General features: G+C 43.3%; 1 protein-coding gene and 1 non-coding gene across 3 annotated transcripts in view; one reads left to right on the top strand and one right to left on the bottom strand.

Moving 5' to 3' along the window:
• Window positions 1-177: 177 nt before the first annotated feature.
• The window catches only part of CBL (Cbl proto-oncogene), a 101895-nt gene continuing 75652 nt past the window's right edge, over window positions 178-26420 (bottom strand). For both annotated transcript variants that reach the window (XM_054438508.2, XM_063672211.1), the window contains 7 exons: window positions 23310-23441; window positions 22844-23221; window positions 20454-20548; window positions 11267-11383; window positions 10823-10920; window positions 9788-9970; window positions 178-8826 (listed from right to left, as the gene is read on the bottom strand). In XM_054438508.2, coding sequence (XP_054294483.1) covers window positions 8540-8826; window positions 9788-9970; window positions 10823-10920; window positions 11267-11383; window positions 20454-20548; window positions 22844-23221; window positions 23310-23441 — 1290 coding nt within the window. In that variant the 3' untranslated portion in view covers window positions 178-8539. The remainder of the gene's footprint in view (window positions 8827-9787; window positions 9971-10822; window positions 10921-11266; window positions 11384-20453; window positions 20549-22843; window positions 23222-23309; window positions 23442-26420) is intronic.
• On the top strand, window positions 18719-18823 carry LOC129009107 (U6 spliceosomal RNA). The gene has a single exon (XR_008492647.1). It is a non-coding gene; the product is annotated as a U6 spliceosomal RNA (small nuclear RNA).

Genomic DNA, 26420 nt, shown 5'->3' with positions numbered 1-26420 from the left:
GGGCCTGGCAGGCTGTTAGCAGGAGCTGTGTCCCCTTCCTATGCTTTCCTGCCACTTGGAACTGCCCTCGAGACAGCAGCTCAGGCTCACCGCCATGAGGAAGGGGGCCTTGGCATTTGGTCCTATGGCAACTCGAGTATTGCCTCCCAAGCCCCTGAATGAGCAAGAACTCAAGTCTGCTACAACAAAAGAAACTTTATTTAAAAATATTTTTTTACAGACATGGGTGCTTGAAAAAGCTCTTTAGTTAACTGTGTATGGAAATGAAAAAAATTAATAAATAACATTAGTATAACAGACTTCTAAACATTAATACACTGGCAAAATAAAATGGACTTAAAATGAAAATGAATCTTAAAGCTCTGCTATTCTCTGTAAGAATATTTACCTTCTGTTTTTCTTATTCTTTACAGGTGAGAATGATTAAATACTGCTAATATAAATTTTTTATATTAATGACACATTTTTAAAATAGTCCACGAAAATCTCATCTATGTGTTTGTTTTGTTTTCTTCTTAACACTGATATACAAATTGGGACTCTTCATTCTGGAGAAAGCATCAGGTTCTCTCCAGCACCCCCAGGCTAAGAATTTCAAAATCTTGAATAAGGAGGACTTTAAAATTTCTGTCTCCCAGTTCTTTATTAGTTAAAGGCAGGGGAAAACTGAGGAAAGGGTAAGAGATAAGTAAAATGTCATTATATAGAAAAACTTTTGCTAAAGCTCACTATAGTCACATTACTGAGGACAGGCTTCTGGTCCATGTTCCTTGCTGCCCTTCCCTGGGGAAACCAGGCCCTGCAGAGGGCACTAGCTGCTTAATGCTTTAAGTCTGAAGCCTTCAAATGAAAGGCCAGCCACGTCTGATGGGGGCTGGGGGGTGGGCGCAGGAGGTCTAGACCAGTTCAGGATCCAGCAAAAAGAAAAGACAAAGCGACCAACCTCCCCTTCTCAGGAGAGTCCATCCTACACTCCTCCACACAACTGGGTAATTAATGTCATCAGAAGGCTAGGACACTTGGAATGGTCCAGAGTTTACCTGGGAATTGTGAAACATTCTGTCTTTTGCAGGAGACAAGGCATGCAACCTGATAACTAAGCTTGTGATTGGAACCAACCAAATGATCCCAGGGTACAATGCTTCTCTCCTCCACTGAAGTCTCACAGCAGGGGAAAGGGACTCCGGACACACTGCACCTGCATGTCACCTCTCCAGTCACAGAGAGCATTCTTTCCTGTCTCCTAGACACTAAGGACTAACGAAACTCAAGGTAGAGGAGCTCGGACTCTGGTATTTCCATATTAAGTCCTAAAATGCAGCCTGGGATACAGTGCTGCCTTAGAAAGGCACAAAACATTTGGCTTTTTTTTTTTTTCAGTGTGCTAAAAATTGTTTTGTTTTGAGTAAAGGAAAAAGATATGTAAGGTTAAAAATCCCAAGTCACCACAGCCAGAAAACAGATGTAGGAGGTGCCTCATAGCTGCCATGCCCCTACCACATGTTTCAGCAGGAAGTCAGGCTTTTCTTTCAAGGCCAAGACACTAGAACAATGCTGAGCAGGGTAGGTCAGGAGGCGTTTACTCTCATGGGCATTGCGTTGCAGGCTCACTCACCCAGACAGCAGGAGAGACAGGCCATGGAAGACAACACGTGGTCTACAGACTCAGAAGTAGTTCTCTGCCTCTCCAGTTTTAAGATGGCCACAAGCATGGCTACCCTCACCCACAACAAGGTCAGAGGTAGGTAGAGAGGAGGGAGCTGACACACAGGCACCCAGGACACCCTGCTTCAGGGCTCAGCATGGAGGTGGCGCAAGGCCTGAGGAGTTGCACATAGCACGCATTGAGCAATACTCCTCTCTGGTCTCCTGTCTGATTTAGGGGCAGAAGGAGAATGTAGGAGAGGCAATGTTGGTGGGGAGGGGGCGGGGCGGGGCCTGACATTCATTTTTGGGACTGAATCCGGCAATCAGGACTCTGCTGATTTCTTCAGCTGCCAGATCAGGAGATCTGAGGTTGGCTTTTGGGCTTTGCTCTGTACAAACACAGGGAGTGGTCGGCTGCGTTTTTCTCAAGCTCTGTACCCAGGAAGCGGCGGCAAGAGCGCCACACAGCTTAGTCTGTCTGTCAACAGCCGGCCCTTCCACCCGTGCTCCCCACCTGACTCGCCATGGACATGCGGGGCTTGCTCTCCCCATCCCTATTTCCCCATCTCTTACTCTTTTGCCACTTTCCAGAACCAAGAAACACTGGTATTTCCCACTGGAACCAACCCAGATTTCCTGGGACACGGTGAAGGCACATGGCACTGCTGTCCCTCTGCTGCTTAACTCAGGAGCCTAGACTACAACATCAAAGGCAAAGTCTGATGACCCACCCTTCCTCCCTTGATGGACATCTTTGGATTATTAGGTAACTTCTGTGTGTATCAAATGACTCTAGTAGTTTAAAAAACTTTTAAGTAAGGCAGTATGAAATACCTTACAACTCAGGACAGGCTCTGAGATGAGAGAAATATAAGATCAAAAGATTCAGGCAAGCAAAAGCATAGTTTAAAAAAAACAGAAAAGGAAAGCTTTTATATAGGACTAAAATGAAAGCAATTGCCAGAGAAGACACAGGTATACTGTCTAAAGAGCTCTCAGTAAAAACTCTATCCTCAACTGGAATCTATATTTAATTTCTATCCTGGCAACTGCTCCAATATTATATATTCTTACTGGCTCTGGCAAAGTAGTTTCTAAGATGCCTAGGAAGGCTTGCCTGAGAACATTACTGCAGAGCAGCCCTCACACAGGAAGGAGCGAGAGGGTGAGGAGGAGAGTGGAGGAGACAGGCCACAAGCCCAAAGAATGAACATTTCCAAGCACTCAGACCTGAAGAGGACCCAGAAGTCCATGGATAGTGGCTACAGTGGAACCCGTTATTAGATTCTGCTCTCTAAATAAACACGGAAGAAGACAAAAGACCTGAGGCTGAATGGAGGCTAAGGAAGGCCACCCAGGAACAGGCTAGCTCTGGAACAGGACAGGCTGGCCCACAAGAGGGAGGTAAGAAATCTTGGATGCCAAGACTGACAAAGGGAAGAAAAACAGGAAATAAAGAAGACAATGACCAGAATTAAGTTAAACCTAAGAATTTCTATGATGTCCCAGACAAACTCCCGTGCCTTCCTTTCCACTAGCAAAAAGGCAGGAGTAGTGGCTTTACTCCTTGAGCAGAAGCCTTTTTAGGGTGTCTGGGGAGTCTCTGCTCACTTCTCTGAGAAGCTCCCTGTCTCCAGCTGAAGGAGTCTGCCACATCTCTGCTCTCCCTGGCAAGGCCAACTGCTCAGGGATAAATACTTGATCAATGTGCTGGGCTCAGTGTAGTTTTTCTCAAGAATACGAAGTATGGGCCGGGCGCGGTGGCTCACGCCTGTAATCTTAGCACTTTGGGAGGCCGAGGCGGGTGATCACGAGTGTCAGGAGTTCAAGACCAGCCTAGCCAAGATGGTGAAACCCTGTCTCTACTAAAAATATGAACATTAGCTGGGCATGGTGGCAGGCGCCTGTAATCCCAGCTACTCGGGAGGTTGAGGCAGAGAACTGCTTGAACCTGGGAGGCGGAGGTTGCAGTGAGTTGAGACTGCACCACTGCACTCCAGCCTGGGCGACACAGCAAGACTCCGTCTCAAAAAAATAAAAAAAATTAAGTATGGGAAATTGAGAATTTGTTCATGGTGATCCCCAGAGTTGGAAGGTGGTGTGGACTTGAGGACTGGAGTGCCTACTTGGGGGCCACATATACCATAAGCAGACTGTGAAGCAGGAGAAAGGACTAGGTGCAAAGCTCTGCAGTTCCAGCTCCACCCGAGAACCAAAGGCACTTCCCGTCCTGGGTTCTGCGAAATACCCTGCATCCTTACCATGACTCCCTCCTTTCTTCTGCTTGAACATTTCTGTTTCTTGTATCCAAAGGATCCCTAAGCAGTCAAAAATACAACCTTGACCGTCCTTTGCTATTCACCACCCTCTAGGCATTAAGCTGTTCTATGTATTTCCAACAAAACACTGCTCATGGAGACTGAGTTCAAAGGAGTGATAGTAATAGTTTATGCTGAGTTACAGTACTTTAGATTGAGCTTCTAAAGCTCTAAGGTCTGGTAGAATGATGTGTGGACACTAAGCTTTAGAATCCCTAAACTCCTTGCTCTGGGAGGGAGGTAAAGGCTGACAGTTAGGGGACTGATGGAGTTCAATCTGTATTAATGTCTGGCTCTTGGAAGACCCAACAACTGACTAAAGGATCTCTGGGTCCTGAGAACCGAAGACAGGGTCCACACCTCCAGCCCTTCTAAAACATAGAGTTAGCCGCAACGGTTGTTGAAAGACTGGAAAACCAATTCCAAATAGTACAGGACATGGTGACAGGTCCCAGAAGGGTGATATGAAAATCCTCCCAACAAGGGGGATTAGGGACAGAGCAGCTCAGGAAAAAGTTCAAGGAAGGCACTAGATTGGAAAGGGGACTGTGGGCAGATGCTTTGCTTCAACATTTAATGCCCTACTGTGCAACCATGAGCCAACTTACCTTTCAACTCACCAAACAGATTCTAATTATGTTGGAACAAATTCCAACATAAAAACAGTCGGTATCCATGACACTTACACCAAGGAATCTCCCAGGCATTATCAAAGCTATAGGAGACAACAGGGGATAATGGGAGAATCTTGGCCTGTTATTAACCAGGATAGCTCTGTAAGGAAAGGTAAGTCTACATGAAAGAGCTGTGAATAAAAATTGCACAATCTTACTGGGAAGAGCTATTTTAAGGTCAAATGCAGAGGCTATGACAGCCCAAGTACAATCCCCCAAACATTAGTAAACTACTATGTGGTGCCAAGGGAAGGACACATACCTGACATTTCTGGCACATGGTCATCACTCATAAACATTTGTTGGATGAACAAACAAACTGTTAGAGCCAGACCAATAGTCAGAAAACTATTTTTCAATGAACAGTGGTCATTCCAGAGTTAGAAAGGCCAACGGCAAGAAGAGGGACTTATAGTTTGAAAAGGTCTATAATCTTCTGACTTTCATGATGTGAGGTAGGAGAGTATTCTGCTTTATCACCACTGCCGAACACCTACAAAAAGAACTAGATCTTAAAGGGAATATATAGATGGTCCCTAGTTTTTACAAGGAAGTTTTATTATAAAAATTTGTGAGTTGACTGTTTGGGACCATAAACACATTTTACTTTTCTATAGAGAAAACATGTATTTTAAGAGTGATGAACAGTGACCCCCACCTCCCTTAACCAGAAATCTTTTAAATCTACAAAATAGTTAAATAATACTAACAGTACTATCCCACATCTTGGGCCCCAGTAATGAGGGTCTGTGTAAGAAAAGAAAGGGACGAGAAGAATGGTAGATTATGTAGAGTGGGGTTGGGGGGAGACGAGCAAGTCGAAGAGAGCGGCCACCCACAGGTAGAGAGCACTATACACAAAAATATTAACAGGTAAATGCTGAGACGAGAAGCTGCCTGGTCTATTACTTAACTAAAGGGAGGTATATGAAGAGCCCACAGGTTTTTCCATTTTAAGAACCCTCTACTTTAGTGGAAGGAACATGGGGGCAGCTGGAAAGGTCCAGTTGCTGCTCTGCAGCAACCCCGCAACAAGGCAGCTTGGAGAGCAACCCGTGAAGACACAGGGAAAGCATGAGACTGGCTGAATACAACAGCCCAATGAATATGAGAAAAAGGAGAACAAAGTGGTGTGGGTTTTTTTTACTTTATCAGCCACTAGGAAGGGACAAGGGGAAGGGCTTGCCAAAAATGGCAAAACTCGAAGTCTGTTCATAAAAGGCAGTTTTAATTAAATTCAGAGCAAAGCCAAAGAATTTTACATTGCCATACAAATGGAGGGTGAAGAATGGGTTACTGGTGCCTTAGTCAACAGAAAATATAAGAAATTAAGGTTTTGAGAATAACCTCAAAACAAAAGCCACATGAAAACTTTCCTTAATCTTGCCTGGCAATCTCAGGCACAGACCCAGGTGTGTCCTCAGAGCACCCAGTCAAAGGAAGGATCCTCATGAAATGATCCAAAACCTTGAATGCTGGCAGATACCTGTGACAAACTAACACCCAAGCCCATCGATGGCACACATGCACAACACAGGGAGCTGGAGCCTCAGTTTCACGCTGATTCAAAGAGCCACACAGGACTCAAAAAAGGAAAAGTCGAGACTGCCCTTAGCCTACATAGTAGGGAAATAATTTCCAGAGAAGATTTAGATGCATGGAAAAGGCAAAAGATATACAGCCAATGCTTTGTCTTCCAAAGAGAACTTTAGACTACAGGCAATATCTGCAGATAAAGAAAAATTACAATATGGATGGGCCTGGAAACTGCTGCCGTTTTTTTTTTTTTCTAGTTCTTTGTCTAGGCCTTCAATATTTAAACAAAATGCAAAACTGAACGTTACCTCAAAATGGAACAGTATACGTACTGGCTGTTAGAAGTTGATGGCAGTCTACTGTTTGATATTCACTGCCATCTTCCTCTGCTCCCACTCCACCTCAACTCGGGACCACCTCACCTAACGGTGGGCTTTGCCGCTGTATGCCATGTAGAGAAGACACGGGGTAACCACAGTAAATCAACACGAGATCCTGTACTGCCTACTCTGGGAATATAAATGGCTCTGAGGCCAGAGGATAAAACCAAAAGATCTAGGAGTAGCTGAATGCCAAGAAACGAGTTAGAACAAGTTTTAGTTCCAAAGATGATAAGACTGGAAAGTAAACTGATCCAAGGAGGGTCATTTCTGTGTAGATCTAAAGACAAAAGCATGATTTAGATTTTCAGGAAGACAGATTATCAAACAGCAGGCTTGCTTCTGACATGGAGAAAGGTTATACACTGCTAAGAAAGTCAGCAAAACACTCTGGACAGAATACTAACTGAACTCGAGGGATCATTTATCAGCATATAAAGGAACTAATGGTTCTCCAAACTGGACCCTCAATCTTCTTTATGAACTGGCAATTACACAAACTGCCAGCCCATGTTGTCTTTGACTACAGTAATTTATTCACTGAATGATGTCTAATTACCATGAAGAACACAGTAATTACAGAGAGTATTTAGGACCTCAGGTGAAGAGGAGAAGGGAAAGAAACGAGCAAAGATGTTACATTCCCGAAGCCACAGGCACAAGAAGAATACCACGTCGTCGGGAGGCAGCAATGCAGGGAAGTGCCATCAGCAAGAGGCTGGGTCACCATGGACATCACCCCACTCCTTAAAGGGCAAAGGAAAAACCACGGCTGAAAACCCAACCTAATATTCCTCATGTTCAAATGAAGATACCCATAGAAGCTGAAATTAATTCACCGGGAAGAAAAACTGAACAGATAAATCCTTACTGTCTATTTTGTGCATTCAAATAGCACGTGAATGAAGCTTCCTAAAAGCTTTCCGGTATTCTGGCCAGAAAGTCATCCTGGAAACAAATGTTCTTCCCTTCCCATTAAGTAGAAAGACTCATGACCTACATCAGAACACATACCTGGCACCAAGGCAACTGACTCCCACAGACTATTTTCTGGGGAGGGCATGGAATGTATTTAAAGGCCTCTATCTCAAATCGGTCATTATGTAATTAGGATAATCAAAACATCTTAATAGATTCAATGTTCCTATAGAAACAGTGCTTTGGAGTGACCAGTGTTAGCTGCTAGTATCAAACATGCCTATAATAGTGTAGCAACAGTACTTTTCCTCTCACTTATCTACCAAACAAACCAATACCATCACACACAATAAAGAACATCCCATAAGCTGCTTGGCCTCAGTAAGGCTGGCCATAGCAAGCCCACGGCCCATGACAGAACACCAAGAAGGATGAGGAAGGAGTTGATGGGGAAAGAACAGACGGAGGGTGTTCTAAAAATAGAAGACTTTAGCTATGCACATGTTAATATAAGCCAAAGGGGAGTGTTGAAGTTGTAATACACACTAGGCTTGGGTATAATACCACAGTAGATGGAAGTCTTTAAAAAAGATTCCTTCCTAAACCTTTTGTGCTAATTCCCTGCCTGGAATTAACACACACAGCAGGTTAATCTTATAATCATAAGGACACACACAACCACAGGCAGGCAGACACACACACGGCCACATCCTTAACCCAGGAAGTCTCAAGTCCTCAATTAGGATTTCCAGCACAATACTTGTTTTACAGCTTTCTGGACTGTTCCCCAGGTAGGTTATCATGTAATAAAATCCACACTCTCTCTATGTGGGAACTGAAGGACACCTTCAAATGCACTCTCAAGACCCATAAAATAATAAAACATACTAGCTGCTCCATTTTCATTTCACCACTTTGAAATCTTGGAACCACTGATGTGATATCCCACAGAGAGGGCAAGACTTCACTGTGAAGTCACCAAAGGAACTCCTGCCCTTCTAGGTGCCACTTGAGTAATAACTCCCAACTCACTGGTCCTCTAAACCTGCAGCAGGGAGGTGGTGTGCTAGGTAGCTACATGGGCAGGAGAAGAAATGGAAACAAATTCCCGGAGGATGTTTTTGGCCATCTCGATGTTGTTCTGGGCAATGACCAAAGCTTTCTGGATGTCCTGGTAGGAGTACCCCTGACTCATGAGGTTCTCGATCTCACTGGAGAGCTGAGGCGAGGCGGTGGCAGCAGAGGCGGCAGGACCACTACCTTGCTGACAGCTGCCAGCTTTCCGTTCAGAGTTGATTCTCCGAGGGAATGGTTTAGGAGGCCTCTCGGGAACTTGGGAACCTTCAGTGACATCTAGAAGAAATAGCAAAGAAAATATTTGCAAATCTGGGGAAATCCTCATTTAATGACAGCAATAAAAATGTGCTAATATCAAGATATTATTGACTTCCTGTAAATTGGGTACATGTGCTCTTCAGTCACGAGGCTGGGTTTTACAGGTTGAAGGGTTTTAAGATATAGCCTCCTCCTTATCACAATAAAAACAACCTTCTAAATATACCATGCACCTGTACTATGAAAAATAACCACTGCAATCATAAACATCTGCATCATGCTTTACACTAAGCAACATGTCTGTGTACATGTAATTGTCTGTTTTAATTCTGAGGGAACCAGAGAAGATACTAAACTTCGCCTTCTACAAGTAAGGAAAAAGACAGATATAAGTTGCAATAAAGAAGCATTAGCCAAGGCTAAGTGGGGATCACTGCTCGTCTGGGCAACCAAAGGCTGTTATTCTTTTTCACCAGCTGTCTGTCCTGAAGGCTGTCTTCAATTTCCAAAGTGACAGCAACTCTGGCTGCTGCCCTACCAGGCAGCCACAGGTGCAAGAAGAGCAGCTTCCAGTAGTCAAGGCCCAACATGGGCTGGCTCCAGGCCCATTCAGTGTGTGTTCCAGAGCTAGCACGCCTCCTTTCCAATGGAACAGAGCCCAGGAAAAAGGAATGTGTGCTCTGAGCCATCAAGCCTAATTACCAGTGTCATAAGGCATACTCTGAAAAACTATAAATCCTACCTACCCCCCTAACATAAGAAGAGTCAGAGTTTAAGGAACGACCTCTTTTCTAAGTCTGCAAAAATCCTAAAGAGTCTGACTACAGTCTAACTTCCTAACTTGGGACTTTCCTCCCATTTAGACATAATGTTTAGCCTACATACGGACTTACTGTCACCAGAGGTCATCTCCCTTTCAATATAAACATACAGGCCATACTGCCATTCAGGACAAACCCAAAGTAGCCTGGAGACTCACTTGTTGTGGGATCACCATCCAGAGACAACCAGCCAAAGGAGGAGCTGGCATTAGAGATATCTGAGAGAGTTCGGCGGGCCAGCACGGCCGGCACAGGTGGCTTTGGGACATCATACCCATCATCCTCATTTTCTGACTCCTCGGGACCAGTGTTGGCATGGGCTGCAGCCAAATTCCCTTCACCTGGAGAAAAATGAGTGATGTTATCTTCTTCTGACACACTTCATCTTCTAATACATTTCAATACGGGGCAGCCACTCATTTTTGCATGTTTGCAATCATTTATCTCATTCAACAAACAGTTACTGATTGTCTACTGTGGGCCAAACACCACATAAACAGAGATAAAAATAGAAAATAAAATCTGCACCAACACTGCAGCTTTCATTTTTGAACATGCCAAAGGTTATTCTTGACAAGGTTAAGAGCCACTGATGCCAATGACTCCAGTGTCATCTCAGATCATTCAATAAACATTTCTACCCACATTCCACCTTGGAAGATCAGCAAAGCGTCCTGTGAGGGCAGGCTTCTTGAACTTTCAATCTGGTAGGCTAGTTAACATGGGAATTGAGTGTTCACCACCCCCACATAAAAGAATTTCATCAATGCAATGAGAAAAAAAAGGAGCTTACAGGTCCAGGGTATAGAACACAAATGTCTCTAGGCCCTGGAAGGACAAAAGCACAAAAGGAACCAGCAGTGTGAGTAGTGTGCCCATGTCAAAGATATTTTGCCAAAGATTGCTGAAAATAATTTTCAGCTTTGTCCGGGCGCAGTGGCTCATGCCTGTAATCTCAGCACTTTAGGAGGTGTGGATCATCTGAGGTCAGGAGTTCAAGGCCAGCCTGGCCAACATAGTGAAACCCTGTCTCTACTAAAAATACAAAAATTAGCCGGGCATGGTGGCATGTACCTGTAGTCCCAGCTACAGAAGAATTTTCAGCTTAGATCAAGCTATCTCAATTGCCAAATATTACATGTTCATTCCTATGACATATCAATGATTTTTAAAGTAGCGGAATGGCAACTTACCAAAGGTGCTGCTCTCGGTGACAGATGGCGCCTGGGACTGAATATTATACATTGCTTCATACGTACAGCTATCAATCTGCTGGTCGCAATCACATGCTCTGAACCAGAAGGAAAGTGCCATAATGATCTTTGGAAATAGAACTGTTATCTATAAACTTATGAAGATTCATCTTCTCGTTTTGCCAATATCACTAATAAATGTTGTTAAGGTTGACTCTTGTGGCAAGTTATAGGTGTGTGTGTTTTTGAGGTTCTCATGTTGCTGAGAAAACATAAGTGCAATTACCTACAGCTACAAAAGGCTTAAACCATTAACGGCTAGATTTATCTTTCTGCTTTAATCTGACTGGATAACAGTATGTGCAGGTAGCAAGCCAAGCAGGTGAAGGGTGTCAATTACCCACATAAAGGTATAGGGCCCAAAAAGGGTTGTTGTGAACCTACCGTGAACTCTGGGATGTATCCAAAGGCCGTAGAGGCCTGGAGGAGGGAGTCATGTACTCTGTGTCCTCTTCACCCTCACATTGCTCCCCAGGTGGCAGTTTTGGCACAGGAAGAGGTCTGGGAGATGAAGAATAAAAAATAGAAAAAGAAGTAACAGACCGGTAAACTTTGAAGTATAAAATAAATGGCTTAAAAACAGACAAAACTCAAACTGAACAGAGCAAAATACATGCCACCTAGGGAACTATTATTTCTGCTGACCAAGACAAGTAATTAGCAAAAGCACACTAACTAAAAATGTCACTTTCAACTGACCAAAGGTGCAGCTTTTATGCTTCAGAGGTGATATACTGGGCTAATCACCTGAGATACTGGTTAGTCCTAATCCCCTACAGAAGTTTCGTTATAGAGTCCCAGGCCCTAGAGTTAGAGAAACAGCAAGATTTTTTCTGACAATATGTTAGAACTGTAAACTAAATTCCAATTCTAAACTCTACCTATGGTTTCAAGGAATACATAGCTTGTCAAAAGCTTTCTCAAACTCCTTGTTTTATATAAGAAAAATTTAAAATAGAGAGAGATAAAGCGACCGCCGTTAGCATAAATTCTAAGGCTAGATCCCAGATCTACCGACTCCCACATCAAGGATTCGGCTGTTATATCCGCATGTAACTTTCACCCAGAAACTTTGGAAACAAGACTTCTGCCACCCCATGAAATGAAACGAAAAAACTCCCAAGAAATACAAAAACACCCCACCAAATTGTAGGGGGAAAAAAAAGACACACAAAAACCTACTTCTTGGAGTGTGAATTTGTGTTTCTCCTCCCTTCCTATTATTTTTGCATATCCTAAAGACGCTACAAGGAGCATCTCTTTCATTTATTTGTCTGTTGATGCTTAGTTCTCCTAATTATAAAAGCAACACATTTATAATACACATGTAAGTGCTATAGAAACTTAACACAGAACATAGAAGTCCCCTTTAATCTCACTTGAGGTTTTTTTTTTATATCTACATATTACTTTTATTAGGTTGGTGCAAAAGTAATTGTGGTTTTTTGCCATTAATGGGAAATATCCACTTAAGATTTGTGCAACGCATGCTGAAGTTCTGAGGCAGAAGTGTATTGGTATCTACAATTTACTTTGAAAACACCAAAAGACAGACATATAGTTTGATAAAACAAGTATAATAAAATGCTAAAAGTAGAATCCAGGTGATCAGTATATGGGTGTTCACTGTAAAATTCTTTCACCTTTACTATCTTTGTAATTTTTCACAATAAAATGAGATGGCGGGAGGACAATCCATATTAAGAAAGAAACACCTAGATTTTTCGCTGGAGCACAGTGGCATGATGACAACCCACTGCAGCCTTGATGTCCTGGGCTCAAGTGATCCTCTCAACTCAGCCTCCTCAGTAGGTGGGACTACAGACACGTGCCACACCACCAGGCTAATTAAACAAAAAATTTTTTTTTGTAGAGACAGAGTCTCACTATGTTGCCCAGGCTGGTCTTAAACTCTTGGGTTCAAGTGACACTCCCGCCCCAGCCTCCCAAAATGCTAGGATTACAGGCCTGAGTCACCCCACCCAGCCCTAGTTTGTTCTTAATGTGGTATTTGGCCACACGGTGTCAGTGAAGTCGGAAATGAATGGGTACTTTGTTACACAGCTGTAGAAATAAGGAATTGATACGTTTCTGTTGTGTAATTCAACAAAAGTATTTACCAAACATGCATACTCTTGGTCTCAGAAATTCCATTTCTGAGAATTTCTCCTAAGGAAACCATCAAGAACATTCATTGCAGCATTATTTATAATGCTGGAAAATTAGGCAATAACTTAAATACCAAATAATAATGTACTGAATAAATATTGAACCACACAACTGTGTCCCCAAGTGCCTTAGAGGTTCCAAGCCGGAGCCACAGAAGCCTACTGCTGCTTCTACTACAATAGATCTGTTCTTATCTATTTTACAAACTGTGATTCCACTTTAGTTACACTGATGTATAATCATGTGAAATAATTTGAAAATCATTGCAATAGAATATGTAATAACATGCAAAGATGTTCAAGATATTTCTAGTGAAAACCAGCAATGACAATATGATTTCATACAAGGAAGAATGGCAATGAACATGTATCAAATTGCTAACTATTGTCTGATTCTAGGTAGTAAGATTATAGATAACATTTATTTCTTCAATGTTGCTTACCTATATTTCCTTTTTCTTTTTTTTTTTTCTCTTTGAGACAGAGTCTCACTCTGTCACCAGGCTGGAGTGCAGTGGCGTGATCTGGGCTCACTGCAACCTCTGCCTTCCAGGTTCAAGCGATTCTCCTGCCTCAGCCTACCGAGCAGCTGGGACCACAAGCACATGCCACCACACCCAGCTAATTTTTGTATTTTTAGTGGAGACGGGGTTTCACCATATTGGCCAGGATGGTCTTGATCTCGACCTCATGATCTGCCAGCCCTGGCCTCCTAAAGTGCTGGGATTACAGGCGTGAGCCACCGCACCCAGCCTGCTTACCTATATTTTCTAAATTTTAGTTAACATGTATTATTTTTGTAAAAAGGGCCATTAAAAAGGCAATTTTTTTTTTTTTTTTTTTTTGGAGATGGAGTCTCACTCTGTCGTCCAGGCTGGAGTGCAATGGCGTGATCTCGGCTCACTGCAACCTCCACTTCCCAGATTCAAGCGTTTCTCCTGCCCCAGCTTCCCAAGTAGCTGGGAGTACAGGTGCCCGCCACCACACCCAGCTAATTTTTGTGTTTTTAGTAGACACAGGGTTTCACCATGTTGGCCAGGCTGGTCTCGATCTCCGAACCTCAAGTGATCCACTCACCTTGGCCTCCCAAAGTGCTGGGATTACAGGCGTGAGCCACCGTGCCTAACTTTAAAAATTTTTAATTATAACTCTCTGTTAATAAAGTCCATAAAATATATAATTGAACCTCCTTCTCACAAAGCATGTTGGCAATATATGCTTTAAAAGAAAGAAGACACTGGAGAGCAACCAGGCAGCCACGACTTAACAGGCTAAGATTCAAGAAAGAATACATTAGAGTAAGCCCTATATTAGGGGTTTTGAACTAGGGGTTTAAAGTAGTCTCAATGGGCTGGTGAGAATGCTACGATTTAAATGTGTCCCCCAATTTCACGTGTTGGAAACTTAGTTACCACCTTCATATGCTGATGCCTTGTTACAAGGCAGCAGGAAGGCCCTCACCATGCCAGCACCATGCTTTTCAACATTCCAGCTTCCAAAAGCATGGGCTAAATAAACTTCTTTTCTTTATAGATTACTTAATCTCAGGTATTCTGTTATAACAACAGAAAAGAGACTAAGAAGAGACAGGAATTTTGAGGTATAATGACAGCCAAGGTATAAGGGACCAAAAAGTACAGACGAGGGAACAGCAGAGAAGTATACCTGAAATGCCGGCAATTTTCCCTAGAGCTATTGCAAATCCCTAAACTGTTTACGCATGGGGCTAGATTTTGAGAAAACAAGCAGAAAGCAGCAATTGAAAAAAGCTAGATATTCTGGCTGTCTTGCCAAGCTGGACAGAGTTGAAGTTACATATGGCCATTAAAATAATAATTCATGTGTTCAATAAAAAAAGAAGATGGGATGGGCACGATGGCTCACATCTGTAATCCCAGCCCTTTGGGAGGCAAAGGTGGGTGGATCACTTGAGGTCAGGAGTTCAAGACCAGCCTGGCCAACATGGTGAAACCCTGTCTCTACTAAATATACAAAAATTAGCCAGACGTGGTGGTGGCACATGCTTGTAATCCTAGCTACTCAGGAGGCTGAGGCAGGAGAATCGCTCGAACCTGGGAGACAGAGGTTGCAGAGAGCCGAGACTGCACCACTGCACTCCAACCTGGGCGACAGAGTGAGACTCCGTCCCAAAAAAGAAAAAAAAAAAAAAAAGGATGGAATCGATACATTTTTTAAAATCACATGGAAACACTAGAACTTAAAAATACAACACAGACAGTCCCCAACTTACGATTTTTCAACTTTACAATGGTGCAAAAGTAATAAACATTAAATACACTTCTCTACTTACAATGGAGTAACATCTGGATAAACCCAGTCGAAAATACTGTAAGTCAAAATGCACTTTCAACTTACAATGGGTTTACTGGGACATAACCCCATCTTAAATTGAGGAGCATCTGTATCGAAAAATAAAACTGGGCAACACAGCAAAACCCTATATCTACACAAAATAACAAAAATTAGCTAGGTGTGGCGGCACACACCTATAGTCCCAGTTACTAGGGAGGCTGAATAAATCTAAAAAATCAAAGAAAATAGGCCGGGCGCGGTGGCTCACGCCTGTAATCCCAGCACTTTGGGAGGCCGAGGCAGGCGGATCATGAGGTCAGGAGATCGAGACCATCCTGGCTAACATGGTGAAACCGCATCTCTACTAAAAAAATACAAAAAATTAGCCGGACGTGGTGGCAGGCGCCTGTAGTCCCAGCTACTCGGGAGGCTGAGGCAGGAGAATGGCATGAACCCGGAAGGCAGAGCTTGCAGTGAGCTGAGATCACACCACTGCACTCCAGCCTGGGTGACAGAGGCGAGACTCCACCTCAAAAAAAAAAAAAAAAAAAAGTATGCCAAGAAAAAAATAATGGGAAAAAAAAAAGACATCAGCATAAGAGCTCTCGGAGACATAGTGAAAAGGTCTAACATTCCGGAAAAGGTAGTCCCAAAAGAGGAGGACAAAGAGGGACTGCAATATTCAGTCTGTTTTCAGGAAAAGTGGCTGACAATGTCCTAAAACTGATTAAAAATATCACAAACTAAATAAACTTTACCAAACTTACGAAGGTTTGGTTCTAGTTAGTGTTTGAAAAAGAAAAGGAGGCCAGGGTGCAGTGGCTCATACCTGTAATCCTAGCACTTTGGGAGGCTGAGGCGGGTGGATCACTTGACATTAGCAGTTCGAGACCAGCCTGGCAAAAATGGTGAAACCCCATCTCTACTAAAAATACAAAAATTAGCCAGGCATGGTGGCACATGCCTAAAATCCCAGCTACTTGGCTGAGGTGGGAGAATTGCTTGAACCTGGGAGGCAAAGGTTGCAATGAGCTGAGATCGCAGCATTGCATTCCAGCCTGGGTGACAGAGTGAGACTCCATCTCAAAAAAAAAAAGAAAAAAAAACTTATGAAAACTTACGAAGGATTACAAGATAAATACAAACAAAACCACAAAGGAAGATATAATAAAACTGCTGGGACCCAGAGAGGGGGAAAACTTTTTGTAGGCAGCTAGGAAAATAAACATTATCATTTTTAAAAAATATATATTTTTATTTTTTGAGACAGGGTCTCACTGTGTTGCCCACGGTGGAGTGCAGTGGCACAATCATGGCGCACTACAGCCTCGACCTTCTGGGCTTAGGCGATCCACCCACTTCAGCCTCCTGAGCAGCTAGGACCACACACACTGAGCAGCTGGGCACCACCATGCCCAGCTACATTTTTGTATCTTTTTCATAGAGATAGGGTTTCGCCATGTTGCTCAAGCTGATCTCAAACCCCGGAGTTTAGGCAATCCGCTTGCCTCAGCCTCCCAAAATGCTGAGATTACAGGCATAAGCCACTGCATCTGGCCTACTTATCTGGCCTATTTATTTATTTTTCAATTTTATTTTATGTTCTTTTTTTGAGACAGGGTCTTGCTCTGTAACCCAGGCTGGAGTGAAGTAGTGCCATCACAGCTCACAGCAGCCTCAACGTCCTGGGCTCCAGCAAAACTTAGCCTCCCCAGTAGCTGGGACTATAGGCATGTGCCACCATGTCTGGCTGATTTTTTATTTTTTGTAAGATGGGAGTCTTACTATGTTGCCCAGACTGGTCTCAAACTCCCAGACTCAAGTGATCCTCCTGCCTTGGCTTCCCAAAGTGCTGAGATTACAGGCATGAGCCACCACTCACAGCCAAGAAACACTACCTTTAAAGGAGTAACATTAAGGCTGACAGCTAATTTCTCAACAGAAACAATGGAAGCCAAAAGAGAGTGGAATAATATTTTTACACTGCTGAAAGAAAACAACTTCAGTTCAGATGCTACACTGGGCCAGGCACAGTGGCTCACACCTATAAATCCCAGCACTTTGGGAGGCTGAGGCGGGCAGATCACTTGAGGTCAGGAGTTCAAGACCAGCCTGGCCAACATGGTGAAACCCTGTCACTACTAAAAAATAAAAAAATAAAAAATTAGTTGGGCATGGTGGTGTGTGCCTGTAATCCCAGTTACTTGGGAGGCTGAGTCAGGAGATTCGCTTGAACCCAGGAGGTGGAGGTTGCAGTGAGCCAAGATTGTGCCACTGGACTCCAGCCTGGGTGACAGAGCAAGACTCCGTCTCAAAACAAAACATACAAAACAAAACAAAACAAAAACAGACGCTGTATTCAGTGAAAGTATCTCTTTTTTTTTGAGATGGACTCTCGCTCTGTCGCCCAGGCTGGAGTGCAGTGGCAAGATCTCGGCTCACTGCAAGCTCTGCCTCCTGGGTTCATGCCATTCTCCTGCCTCAGCCTCCCGAGTAGCTGGGACTACAGGCGCCCACCACCATGCCTGGCTAATTTTTTTGTATTTTTAGTAGAGATGGGGTTTCACCGCATTAGCCAGGATGGTCTCAATCTCCTGACGTGATCCGCCCGCCTTGGCCTCCCAAAGTGCTGGGATTACAGGCGTGAGCCACTGCACCCGGCCAACTATCTTTTTAAAAAATTAAAAGTGGGCTGGGCACAGTGGCTTTCGCCTATAATCCCTGCACTCTGGGAGGCCAAGGCAGGCAAACCACTTGAGCCCAGAAGTTCGAGACCAGCCTGGGCAACATGGCAAAACCCCATCTCCACAAAAAATGCAAAAATTAGCTGAGTGTGGTAGTGCGCATCTGGGGTCCCATCTACTTGGGAGGCCGAGGCAGGAGGATCACTTGAGCCTGGGAAGTTTAGGCTGCAGTGAGCCGAGACTGCGCCACTGCACTCCAGCCTGGGCAACAAACAGAGATGCTGATTTAAAATACTCTCTAGGCTGGGTGTGATGGCTCACATCTGTATTTCCCAGCATTTCAGGAAGCTGAGACAGGAGGATCTCTTGACACCAGTAGCTCAAGACCAGCCTGGTCAACACGGCTAGACCTTGTCTCTATTAAAAATTAAAAATTAAAAACTTAGCCAGGCATGGTGGCGAATGCCTGGAATCCCAGTTACTCAGGAGACTGAGGCGGGAGGATCTCTTGAGCCCAGTACGTTGAGGCTGCAGTGAGCTATGATTGAGCCTTTGCACTCCAACCTGGGCAACAGATCAAGACCCTATCTCTAAATAAATAAATAAAAGAAACTGTAGTAAGTCAAGAGTGCATGACAGAATCTCTTGATAACTATTAAAGAATAGGAGTTGTGCTCACTTCAGCAGCTCATACACTACAACCGGAACGATACAGAGATGATTACCACGGCGTCTACGCAAGGATGACACAAATCCATCAGGCGTTCCATATTACAAAAAAAAACAGAAGGAGTGAAATGGTATAATACAGAGGTTATGCAAATACTAGAAGACAGGTGATGTAGCCACTTTCATATATGGCAAAGCAGACTTAAGGCAGGCAAGAAATAGAACTACAGAGTAAAAGAGGTATTTGATTATAATAAAAACTTATTTAGTATCAAAAATTCTAAATTTCTATGTACCCCAATTACATAGGCTAAATACACAGATAACACAAATAAATATAACTAAAAGGAAAAGAAAAAAACCACAGTCACAGGTGGAGAATTTAACATTCTCCTCTCAGTTATCCAATAGCAGAGAAATTTTAAAAAAGATTCTAGGGAGATACAAGATTTAACACAATTAACAAACTTGACCTCATTAACTTATATAGAATGCTACAACACAAAAACTGCAAAATACACATTCTTAGGAACTGAGGGTGATACAAATTACCAAATTTTACCATAAATTAGTTGACAGTATGGTTTCTGACCACATTGGAATAAAGCCAGCAGTAACAGAAGGATAACTAGAAAATTTTCACATGTATGAAAATCAGGCAACATATGAATAACTCATAAATTAAAGAAGAAATCACAAATAGAAAAAGTATGTATTTTGAACTTAATGAAAATATGACATATCAAAATGGGTGGAATACCGTAAAACATCTGTTTGTGTGCCCCCTAAAATCATCTGTTGAAGCCCTTATTCTCAGTGTGCGCATAGATTTTCATCAATAAACACAGTCAGGCTTCTGTATCCTTGGGTTCTCTGATTGCAACCAAGTTTGGCTCAAAAATACAGTATTCATTAGAGCCCACATACAGGGAGGACCAACTTTTCATATATGTGGTTCCACAGGGCCAAGTGTGGGACCCAACCATGTGCGTTCTGGTATATCCTGGGGTCTTGGAACTAATCCCCTGCATGCATATATACTGAGGGGTGGCTGTATTTGGAGATGGGGCCTCTAAGGATGTAATTAAGGTTGGATGAAGTCATAAGGATAGGAGGACCCAGATCCAGCAGCATTGGTGTCCTTATAGGAAGAGACCCCAGAGAGCTTGTGCGTGCGCTCGCGCTCTCTCTCTCTCTCTCTCTATCTGTGCAAACACTGAGGATGGCCATGTAAGGACATAGTGAGATGCAGGAAGAGAGCCCTCATCGGAAAGCCACCATGCAGGCACCCTGATCTCAGACTTCCAGCCTCCAGAACTGAGGGAAAATAAATTTCTGCTATTTAAACCACCCAATATGTGGTATTTTGTCATGGCAGCCTGGGCAGATCAACAGAGCATCCATTTCATGAAGCTAGAAAAACAGCAAATTAAACGTAAAGAAAGCTGGAAGAATAAAGAGCACAGAGCAATGAAACAGATGGCAGATATCCAAAATTACTTCCTTGAAAATATTAATAAAATTGACAGGCCCCAGCAACACAGATCTAGGTACATGTATGCAGAAAAAGGAAAAGAAGGAAATACTCTAAAACATAAAATATAATCATTTTTACATGGTGCAAACAGAGATTTTTATTTTCTTTTTTACACTTTTCTCGGTTTTCTCAATTTTCTGCAAGTAAGCTTTTTACAAGTAACAACTCCACTGTACAAAATATAGCTTTAGCAGACTTACCTGGCAGCCAGAGAATAAATGGCATTGGCAGATGAGGAAGGTTTGATTTTGGGGTGGTCACACTCTGGACCTACTAATGGGCTGCTATTCACACTCTGGAAAGTAAAGAAAAGTGTTGAAAAACAACTTTCTTACCACAGCTGAGCCTCTGCTCTTATTGAACCTTTTCAAAATAACAGTAACAGATACAAATCTAACCCTCAATGCCATGCCCAGGGGTTATCACATCTGACCAAATGCTTAGGGGCCTTAAGGCTCCGAAGAACCTTCAGATGTAAAGATTAGGGAGGTGGAGATCTAGAAAGAGCCAGGGAAATGAACTTTTTGGTTTTATTCTAAAAAGATTTGAGTAAATTGGCTATCTACACAAATACCATTAGTATCTTAAATAATCTATATCCAAACGCAAAACGGTCATTCTATACTGATGCTGCCAGAAAGTCAAACCTAATCCACACTCACTAATTAGGCTATCCACCCCACAGCTACCACTTGAGTGTTACCCTTTCTCTGCAACCAAGAGACGCCATTCACTTAGTGCCACAACATTTCTCAACTTCACTCTTCCCATTCTACCTCCTTAGATTTCTGACTGCCTACTTGCTGATGCTTCCATCAACTGCTCATTTCAAATTCAACAGTCAGCCAGGTAAAAGCTTCGTTTCTATGCGCATGCGGTACACATGTGGTACTTCTTATCTTTTTTTCCACCCACTGACTGCTTTTCAAGCCTTAACAAGTCTTTATTTCATGCTCTCGAAAGGCTTCAACCTAATCTGGCTGCCCACTCTGCTCATAAACAATGATTCTCTCTCTTGCTCATTTAGTACTGGCTATATTAAACCCCTTTGTTATTCTTCAAACAGTCTCTCCCAAACTCACTTGCTTTTTCCTTCATCCTGGAATAATCTCCCCTGGATCAGCATGGCACATCCTCCCTACTGCTACAGGTTTCTGCTCAGAATTGTACTCTATAACTCCACATACCTCCCACTCCTATGCCAGCTTTCTCTATACCCTTCTTTGGGCTATTTTTCTCCATAGCACTTGTGACTGTGAACATACTATGTTATTCAATTAACATGTTCATATTCCATCTTCCTCCCATTAGAATATAAACTTTGTGAGGGCAAGACTTTTTGTTGAGTGCATAAATGAACAAAACATCAAATATTCCTCCCCCACCTCCCAGTTCTGGACCCTTTCTTGCATATTTAGACAAAGGACCAATAACCTACCTCCTTCAAATGCTCTTCATTTCCTACCACATAAATTAAAATTCTTTTGGGAGAGGGTATTCAACTCTCTCTAATCTAGTGTGATGTTCCTTTCCAGTTCTTTCTCCTACTGACAAAATTTCTGCTCTACTTAAAATAACCTAATCATCATTCCACAATACATCTTCAGCATTTCTGTCAGTGTGGCTGTTATCAATCTGAAAACCGTATCCACTTTCCAAAGAAATACTTCAGATTCAGATGCCACTCCTTCTATAAGGTCCTCATGATTGCCGTATCTGGGAATAACCTCTTATTTCTCTAAAACTTAAGTGTTTTCTAGTTAGATTACAAATGGAATTTATAAAAGGACATTTACTGCAATATTTACAAACTGCCTCATCTAGTCTATGAATATACACTTTTTTTTTTTTTTTTTTGAAACAAAGTTTCACTCTTGTTGCCAAGGCTGGAGTGCAATCGCCTGATCTCAGCTCACTGCAACCTCTGCCTCCCGATTCAAGTGATTCTCCTGCCTCAGCTTCCTGAGTAGTTGGAATTACAGACACCCGCCACCAGGCCCAGTTACTTTTTTGTATTTTTAGTAGAGATGGGGTTTCATCATGTTACCCAGGGTGGTCTCAAACTCCTGACCTCAGGTGATCCACCTGCTTCGGCCTCCTAAAGTGCTGCGATTGCAGGTGTGAGCCACCACGCCCAGCCATACTTCTTGAGGGTAGGAATTATGTTATAGCATCTCTGAATTCCATATAAAACCCATCACAAAATTTCAACCCATAAACTTCTATCCACACATATTTCTTTTTCTTTCTTCTTTTTTTTCAAGACAGGGTCTTACTCTATTGCCTAGGCTGGAGTGCAGTAGTGCAATCATGGCTCACTGAAAGCTTGGCCTCCTGGGCCTAAGCAATATTCCCACCTCAGCCTCCCGAGTAGCTGGAATTACAGGCATGTGCCACCACGCCCAGCTAATTTTTGTAATTTTTGTAGAGACAGGGTTTCACCACGTTGCCCAGGCTGGTCTCGAAATCCTCAGCTCAAGCGATCCACCCACCTTGGCCTCCCAAAGTGCTGGGATTACAGACATGAGCCACTGTGCCTGGCCCACACATATTTCTTAACAGGTTAGATAGTTTCAAAATTAAGACTCACCATGGAGGTATCCAGACTGAATGTGCTTCCGAGCCTAGGCACATCTGGTCTGGGCTCCATTTGTGAGGGCAATGAAAATGGAAGTGAGTGCCGGTTGGTTAATTCTCTTCCTGTCCAGGCATCACTGGAACTTGGGGCAGATACTGGTACTTTGGGGATTGGCCGGGGCAGCCATGAATCTCCAAGGCGGCTAGAGGGGACAGGGGGCAGTTTGTCTCTGGATGGACAATCGCCTGGTGTACAAGGCAAGGGGCGTCTTTGAGGTCGGGATTCTGCTCCAACGGAATATGGCCGGTCTGGAGGTGGTGGTGGTGGAAGATCTCGAAGTGTGGGAGGTACTGGCAATGGTTTGTCTTTATGAAGGGAGCCAGAAGCAGCCTGTGGAAGCAGGGTGAAAGCAAATCAATAAAAACCCACTAGTACACAGCAAAGAATCCAAAAACTGCAGTAATGGAAAATGCTTTACCTTAGAAGCAGTTCCAAGAGCAGAAGCACTTGAGGGAACACATACTCGCTGCGGCAGAAGGTCAAGTCGTGGTGGCACTGGGGGAAGGGAAGCTTGTGGGGCCATGGAGAATGGAGAAGGCGGCCGTTCCACCTAGGGTACATAAAAAATTTAACAGGTTACTTTCGTTTGGGGAAATGGCACCTTTCAACTCTCCTAAAGCTGTGGATGGCAAATACCATGGGAACACTTGCAACTACAAATGGGCCAGACTTAGGTTTGAGGTCGCACACACCCTCTTAAAAAACTTCCAGAGACTCCAGCACTTCCTGAATAATTTTTGTGTCACCATAAGAGGGCACTCTCAATCACAGAAACACCATACCCATTGCAAGCTACAGGTAATCTATTTAGAAAGGACAGGGCTACAAAAAGTTTCCTAGCTTACAATTTTAAAAATTACTACAGTTTTCTACCCCCTCATCTTTGGAAAAAGAAAAAAATCTTTTCAAGATTAAAAATAGGAATCCATATAAAAAGAAAGGGGCAGGCCATGCATAGTAGCCCACACCTGTAATACTAACATTTTGGGAGGCAGGAGTTCGAGACCAGTATGGGCAACATAATGAGAACCCGTCTCTACAAAAAATAAAATAAAAAATTAGCTGGGCCATAGTGGCACACAGCTATTTGGGAGGCTAAAGCAGGAAAACTGCTTGAGCCTAGGAGTTTGAGACTGCAGTGAACCATAATCTTGCCACTGTACTCCAGCCTGGGCAACAGAGCAAGAGCCTGTCTCGACAAAAATTAAAAAAAGGATGGCGGTGGAGGGGGTACTGATATTAACCTCTCAACAAAGTACCTGGGAAAACAATGTTTAAGGGACATAATAAAGAAAGAGATCAATGACGGTGAATTCTCTGTGGGTTATTAAGATAAGAAAGAAGATGAGAGTCGGTACAGTGGTTCACACCTATAATCCTGCATTTTGGGAGGCAGGAGGATTGCTTGAGGCCAGGAGTTCAAGACCAGCCTGGTCAACACAGTGAGATCCCTCCTTAAAAAACTTTTTTTAACTAAAAATTTTTTTAAGGTGAATTTGTAAAGAAAAATGATCAAGAATATCACTAAAAAGCATCTTGAACCCTTCCAAAGAAATAAATTATTTCAATTCAAGAATTAAGGCTGGGCGTGGTGGCTCACGCCTGTAATCTCAGCACTTTGGGAGGCCGAGGAGGGCGGATCAGGAGGTCAGGAGATCAAAACCATCTTGGCTAACATGGTGAAACCCTGTCTCTACTAAAAATACAAAAAATTAGCCAGGCATGGTGGCGGGTGCCTGTAGTCCCAGCTATTTGGGAGGCTGAGGCAGGAGAATGGCATGAACCCGGGAGGCGGAGCTTGCAGTGAGCGGAGACAGCGCCACTGCACTCCAGCCTGGGCGAAAGAGCGAGACTCTGTCTCAAAAAAAAAAAAAAAAAAAGAATTAAAAGGGATTAATATTTTCTGCCAATTTGAGCTCTAAAAAATGAGGTACCAAATTAGAAGACAGAACACATATATAACCTTTTCCATTTCCCTGCCTATAGCAGGCTTAGGAATAGCTGATAAGCTTGTCAAAGTAAGCTGTCAAGAGATATACAGTAATTCATTAAAAAAAAAAAATGCTACTCTACATTTAAATTCCCCAACAGCAAAGCAACACTGACAGAGAAACAGCCATATTTAGTCCTGTTATTAGTGTTGGGTGGTGGATGACAGAAAAGCTCTCATCTTTAGCTCTTTGCTTTATCCACATGCTTAAGATAACGGGCTCCCAATTAGCTGACAATGTAGCATGAGCAGCTAAATAGCTCAATGACAAAAGTCAAAGTTACTAGTCAAGCCTCCTCTCACTTCATCATAATTATTTTGTCAGTAGCTATATCCTGCTGATTTTTCCCTAAAAGATTCTCATACCTGTATATTCCATTTCATTCTACTTACCAACCCCAGACCTTATTTATCTATGGGAGACAGAGTATTGCTCTGTAGCCCAGGCTGGACTGCAGTGGCACAAACATGGTGCACTGCAGCCTTGACCTCCTGGGCTCAAGCCATCCTCCTGCCTCAGCCTCTCAAGTAGCTGGGACAAGCTGTGCGCCACCACATGTGGCTTTTTTTTGGGGGGGGACGGGGGGGGCACGGGTAGACGGGGTCTTGTCATGTTGCCCAGGGTGGACTCAAACCTCTGGGCTAAAGTGATCCTCCTTGCTTTGGCCTCCCAAAGTGCTGGCATTACAGGCGTGAGCCACCGCGGCTGGCCGTGATTTATTAAAACAATCTAGTGAATTTCCCAACTTGTAGTTTATCTCACCACATCCTTCTGCTTACCACTATCAGCTTAGCCATTCTCAAACACTCACCAACTCAAAAACCACCAGTAACTCCCAATTTGCCCTGTTACAAAATCTCACCCTCCTGCCCAGCTTTCAAAGGTCTTTCTAATCTGGTCTCTGCAACCAAAGAAAGGTATTTCCCACAACTCCCTAACAAGCATCAACGCTGCTCTATTCAGGCTCATCTCCTCAGTGTTTCCTGCACATTCTAATGATTATTTCGACTTCCGTATCATTCTTTAAATCCTTTCCCCATTCTGGAAGGCCCTCTCTGCCGATCATCAATCTTTCTCTCATTCCTTAAGCACAGAGGGTTGAACTAATCATATTTTTAAATTCATGTCTCAACATCATAATGGATCCTTGCAATAGTCTTTTTTTTTTTGAGATGGAGTCTCACTCTTGTTGCCCAGGCTGGAGTGCAATAGCGCGATATCGACTCACTGCAACCTCTGCCTCCCAGGTTCAAGCCATTTTCCGGCCTCAGCCTCCCAAGTAACTGGGATTATAGGCATGCGCCACCATGCCCAGCTAATTTTCGTATTTTTAGTAGAGACAGGGTTTCACCACACTGGCCAGGCTGGTATGGAACTTCTGATCTCAGGTGATCTGCCCGCTTCGGCCTTCCAAAGTGCTGGGATTACAGGCGTGAGCCACCGCACCCGGCCTCAATATTCTTTTATCATAGCATGTAAGGCTCCAGAAAAGGTGGAACCTTTATAAATTTATAAATGGAAAATAAGTGATCAGAGAA

The sequence above is a fragment of the Pongo pygmaeus genome, chromosome 9, assembly GCF_028885625.2.
Source record: "Pongo pygmaeus isolate AG05252 chromosome 9, NHGRI_mPonPyg2-v2.0_pri, whole genome shotgun sequence".
Taxonomy (NCBI): Eukaryota; Metazoa; Chordata; class Mammalia; order Primates; family Hominidae; genus Pongo; species Pongo pygmaeus.
The sequence above is the reverse complement of the archived record's forward strand: the minus strand, read 5'-3'. Positions and strand labels throughout refer to the sequence as shown.